The 6000-nt window shown below is 34.5% G+C and overlaps 1 protein-coding gene across 1 annotated transcript in view; it reads left to right on the forward strand.

Annotated features, from left to right (window-relative positions):
* The window catches only part of OLA1 (Obg like ATPase 1), a 189173-nt gene that overhangs the window by 179282 nt on the left and 3891 nt on the right, over positions 1–6000 (forward strand). Inside the window, exons 8-10 of the mRNA XM_028125433.2 lie at positions 2937–3077; positions 3769–3865; positions 5908–6000. The exon at positions 5908–6000 is cut by the window's right edge and continues 30 nt beyond it. Coding sequence (XP_027981234.1) covers positions 2937–3077; positions 3769–3865; positions 5908–6000 — 331 coding nt within the window. The remainder of the gene's footprint in view (positions 1–2936; positions 3078–3768; positions 3866–5907) is intronic.

Consider the following 6000-nt stretch of genomic DNA (forward strand, 5'->3'; position numbering starts at 1 on the left):
TATTCACCAGATCAAAGTCTCACATTGGCGGTAGAGGAATGATTTGTAAGTCTTTATTCATCTGAATTGTACAATAGAACACCTGAGGAATGCAAATAATCCCTCTGAGGACTCTGCAGGAAAGGCTGTTAAAATGACAGGGTAGAACTATTGTTATTCTGAATTGATGTTTTAGCCAAAGTAATTATTTCTTATCTTGTTGTTTCATAACAGTTCTGGTTTTATTAGTTATGTTGACCATATTTATGAAACAAAATGTGCTATGATATTTTTATATTATCCTTTTACCTCGGCTTGTTTTATTTCATTTTCAATGAATCTGTATTTGGTATAGATCTTTATATATATGTGTGTGTGTGGGGGTGCGCGTGTGTGTGTGTGCGCGCGCGCGTGTGTGTATATACTTGATTCTGACTTACATAATAAATGTATGTTAGTAAACCGTATCGTTTTGTTTGAACAGTGTAAGTCTGTGAAGTAACTTAGAATCTCATAATGTTATAGGCAGAATTATCAGTTTAATTTTCCCTTTTTTGGGGTGCCTGGCTGGCTCAGTCTGTGGAGTGTGCCACTCTTGATCTCAGGGTTGTGAGTTCGAGCCCCATGTTGTGTGTAGAGATTACTTAAAAAATAAAATCTTTAAAAAAATAGCAAAAATAAAAACAGATTTTCCCATTTTCCTTAACCTGTCCTTTATAATTTTGAATAAGAAAATATCTGGTTTGGATTTCCTATTTTAAAGGACACATACTTTATTCCAAAATAAATCTTAGGAATTGGTCCATTCTTTCAACATGTGACCAAAGGAAAAAAAAATATTATGAAGATCAAAAACTACTGATAACATTAAATAAGTAAATTCTAGGTTAGCCTTATATAACAAACATGTACGAACTATTATGTGACTTTTTCATTCCCTTATCCCATCCTAAACCCTACTTGGTAAGCCATATTCTTAATTTTAGAATAACTGAATCCCCTGCCATTTTCTTTGATGAATTTGTGGTTTAGTTTTTGTGTTTCTTTTCCCCTATTGTGACATTTACATTGATTATTTAAAGAATTCCTGCCAGTTTTTTGCCATAATAGCTATTAAAACCTTGGTATAAATGTGGGAGGCTCGTAGAATTATATAAGACTATGGTATGCATTCATATTTTTAACATAAGTTTCTGTGAAATCTATATTCACTTACACACTAAACCCTATTCCAGAATCATAGGCATAGGGGCGGTGCCTGGGTGGCTCAGTCAGTTAAGTGTCTGCCTTCGGCTTAGGTCATAATCCCTGGGTCCTGGGATGGAACCCCGCATGGGGGCTCCCTCTCCATCTGCCCCTACCAACCCCCCGCCTTGTTCTTTCTCTTTTTCAAATAAATAAATAAAATCTTTAAAAAAAAAGAATTATAGGCATATAATCTATAATTATCTGAGAATGAAAATTAGCAATAGTAACTACTGTTATTATTAACAGTAATAATCATAATAGTAATGCTGTTTCCTGTATGCCAGGCTTTTCCAGGTTCATTACAATATAATGTGTACTACAATTATCTTCACTTTTATGGGTGAGGAAACTGAGATTTAGAAGGGTTTGATAACCTGCCCAGAAATAAAGAGCTAGCAAAGTAGTAGTAGAATCAGAACCTGGTTAATGTAGTCACTACACTTATTTCATTTATGTTCTAACTACTGCTTTGCCAAAATAACCCATGATCTGGAAGGGAAAAAAAAAATCACTCAATAACATCTTTTCTGGTAACAACCTGGTATCTATTCCCTAACTGATTGGGCTTTCCAAACCCTTTGTGATTAAAGGAATTTATTTCCTCTGCAGTTCTCTTATTTGTGCTCCTGCGAAAGTAAGAACAGTGTAGATACAATCAACTAGGTTTGTAAATGTGCATTTCTGGATGTGTTTGTTTTGATAACAAAAATCTCCCTCAAATTCTTAATCTCAGGAAATAAACGGAGGGTTGCTGGAGTGGTGGGGGTGGGAAGGGGTGGGGTGGCTGGGTGACAGACATTGGGGAGGGTATGTGCTATGGTGAGCGCTGTGAATTGTGCAAGACTGTTGAATCACAGACCTGTACCTCTGAAACAAATAATACATTATATGTTCAAAAAAAAAAAAAGAAGAAGAAGAAGATAGCAGGAGGGGAAGAATGAAGGGGGGGAATCGGAGGGGGAGACGAACCATGAGAGACGATGGACTCTGAGAAACAAACTGGGGGTTCTGGAGGGGAGGGGGGTCGGGGGATGGGTTAGCCTGGTGATGGGTATTAAAGAGGGCACGTTCTGCGTGGAGCACTGGGTGTTGTATGAAAACAATGAATCATGGAACACTACATCAAAAACTAATACTAATGATGTAATGTATGGTGATTAACATAACATAATAATAATAAAAAAAAATCTCCCTCAAAGCCAGGTACAACTGTAAGCTCTTGTTAGTCCAAGAGGGAACTGACCTAGGCATATAAATGTCTGGGTGGAACAAATGATTTATTTGGCAAAAACTCTTCAAAATTAGCTGGCACTTCTTAGGCATGGTTCCTATACAAACAGAACTTAATGTTTTTGCTTCTTAAAAATTTACTTTGTAAAGTAAAGAAAATAATCATAAAATTGAGGTTTTCAAGGACACAGGTGTTAATGCTGAACAAATGTAGTGTAACTTTAAAAAAGTTTTATATTTGTATAATGGTTCGTATAGATAATGTGCTAAAGTAAAACTAGATTACAGTAAAATCTTATGGCACATACCTGAAGAAATTGCTGCCTGTTAATGCCTTGACCTTGGAAAGCTATACACAAAAAGATGGCATCATAAAACCGTGCAATTCTTATGAATATGTATGTGCTACTTGATAATAATGAATGTGGTACAGTCATGCATGCACTACAAGATAATGTTGTGCCCTTTTTTGTCTACAGGTTGATAAAAATTAAAGAGTGGGTGGACAAGTATGACCCAGGTGCCTTGGTCATTCCTTTTAGTGGGGCCTTGGAACTCAAGTTGCAAGAATTGAGCGCTGAGGAGAGACAGAAGTATCTGGAAGCGAACATGACACAAAGGTTAATTAGCATTCATTTTCCCTACACTTTATTATCAACTATTTCCTTGCAGTAATTTAATTGCTTGCGCTGATAGAATAATAAATGACAGAGTAATTACCATTATAAAGAGGGAATCTTCTCCTTTCTTTACCATGAGACAGAGTGAAAAGATTTATTTTAAATTAAGTTTTTAACTGTCATCTGTCATCTCTGTACAGTGTTTTAATTATAACATAGGTATTAGTTATGTATATTTTTGAGAGGGAATGATCGCCAAAACTCTTTCGTCATGTTCAGTGGGGGAGGGGAAAGGGTGAATCAGTTGCCTTAATTTTTTCTGAGTAACACTAATATATTGTTTAAACATTAGATTTCAATCAAATAATTTCGCTTTTATGACCTATGTCCTGGAAATAATTAATATTGGAGGAAAATAGTCGTAGAATGGGTAGATCAAATTTTTCTTTTTTTTTAATAGTAAACAATTTAAAATGATATATTCAGACTAATACAATTAAAACCAATTTTAGAAGGGATTTTTTTAGAAACAGTTATATGCTTTCAGGCCTCTTCAAGTGTGTTATGAAAGATGAATGGTCATTTACTAATATCTTTAACATTTCTGCTTGAACTGAATAATTTTAGCTCTATACTGATCTCTGGCACAATCAACTTATATGTTGGGTGAATTTGTTTCATTTTATTTCAGCGCTTTGCCAAAGATCATTAAGGCTGGGTTTGCAGCACTCCAACTAGAATACTTTTTCACTGCAGGCCCAGATGAAGTACGTGCATGGACCATCAGGGTAAGATTCATACTTATTCATCAGCTATATCCAGTTCCACACTATTGAATTCAGATTGATATCACTGACTTTGAAGTTTGTCATGGTGGCGGTTAGCTAGTCATTACAGATGAGGTTTTTGTCCAGGATAACTTTAATTATTTGTGAGCTGCTGAACAGTGAAAGTGGAGCGGCATTGATTGAGGCAGGTAACAATTGATTCTGCCTATTACATAGTCTGAATTTCTTCATCCTGTAGAATCTGTCTACCCTCCTCCTGTGGTCAGAGATAAGACGCACCAGTATTGTGCTTGCTTAATCTGTGTGACTGGGTTTGTCTGCAGTGAAATTGATGTTGCTTTTCATTTTGTATTCGCTAAGTTTGTTTGGGTTGCGGGTGGTTCTTTCCTCCTTTGCTTTGCTCGGATTACATTTTCAGCAATAAAAGCAATATGACATCATTATGCTCTTCATAGATACACAGTTGGGCTCAAAGAGCTAAACTCAATGTGTAATAATTCATGCTTTTTTATTTGAATTCATAGAAGTGGTGTTTATTTTTGCGGTGTTATATATTCAATCTTCTTTAAAAATGTGATATGTACTTTAAATATTGATGTATACTGATTATGATGAGAAGGAATGACTAATTTATTCCCAGAGGACAATAGAAACTGTGAACTGTAATGGCTTGCTTTTAAATGTAAATATATTGTAATATGGTAGTTACTATTGAAAAATATTTTGAAATATATGTAGTCCCAAGTAGTGTTACGGAATATAAAAATAATGTCAGAACTTTCAGAAATATTCATTGTCTTATAGATTCTTTTATTATGCTTTTTTTAGTATATGCTCCATGATAATTTTAGTGCTGTTTTGATTTGTTTTCACTGACTATCATAATTTATTGTTACATTTATTTTGATTTAATATGGATAGAATCACGGAGGCAGTTCAACATAACGTTAAATGTGTTGTATGAATAGGAGATTCACTTTTATTCCTTCTCCCCTTTGTAAAAAAATGTTTGATTGACTTCTAACCAAGGTCCTTTTATATAGACTTAGAAAATAATGTCAAAGCAAATCGAGTTGGTAAACAAATTGCCACGGTTTATTTTCACTATATATTTTAGAACCTTAAAACTTCCAAACTTAAGCATATGCAGCAGGGAAGATAACATGTTCTGAGCTTGAAAGTGTGAAAGCTGGTTTATCTTAAGACTGATTGTAAGTATCCATGATTTAATGTGCTGAGATATTTAGTCAGGTAAGCATCAGTGAGTAGCCATATTAACCCAATACATCTTTTATTGTAAAAACTGTGCTTTATAGTGTCAGACTCCTTATCACTTTAACATGCTTTATTAAGCAGCCTTTAGGTCACCATTATTTCTCAAATTTCTTTCCATGGTTGTGTGTGTCTGGAATGTATGTCCTTGTAATTTAACATATGGAGTAATTATAAGACATTTTTCTTCCCGTATCAACTTGAATTTTCCTTCCTGATGGCTGGAGGCAGCATGTATTATGTTGCATGTTTGAAAATTTTATTACTAAAATTTTATGAGAATTTCTAAATCATTTGCTGAACATAGATTTTATGATTTGTTGGAAATGTCTGTAAAATGCCCCTTTATATATTGATTTTTATATGTTCTTTAGAGGAGCTGAAATTTTAAGGCTTTTTATCTTTTTAAAACCTTTGATAATTCAACTTGAAAGTTACTTGAAAATCCTTATTTTTTTCCACTGTGAAGAATAGAAAATCGAAATGAAACCGACACCAAAACTAGACCACTGCATCTAAATCAATACAACTGGATGACTGTTAGGAAAAACAAAGCAATGCTTTAATATCTACTGATCTGTCTGTGCTAAAATCTGCTGCACAGACAGTGCCCAGTGTTAAAAATGTACTAATTGTATACCTGACATCTTAACCGTAGTATTAAACTAAGTTTAAAGTTGAACCCCACTGCTGATCAGAGAAAAGAAACTCTACGCTTACAGTCAATCATCTTAAATGCAATTAGTTTTCTCTGGTCTTTCTTCTCAAAGAAAGGGACGAAGGCTCCTCAAGCTGCAGGAAAGATTCACACAGATTTTGAAAAAGGATTCATTATGGCTGAAGTCATGAAATACGAAGATTTT

Source organism: Eumetopias jubatus, unplaced genomic scaffold (assembly GCF_037043125.1).
Source record: "Eumetopias jubatus isolate StellerSeaLion01/CBP00866 unplaced genomic scaffold, mEumJub1_p1.0 scaffold_3, whole genome shotgun sequence".
NCBI classification, from domain to species: Eukaryota; Metazoa; Chordata; class Mammalia; order Carnivora; family Otariidae; genus Eumetopias; species Eumetopias jubatus.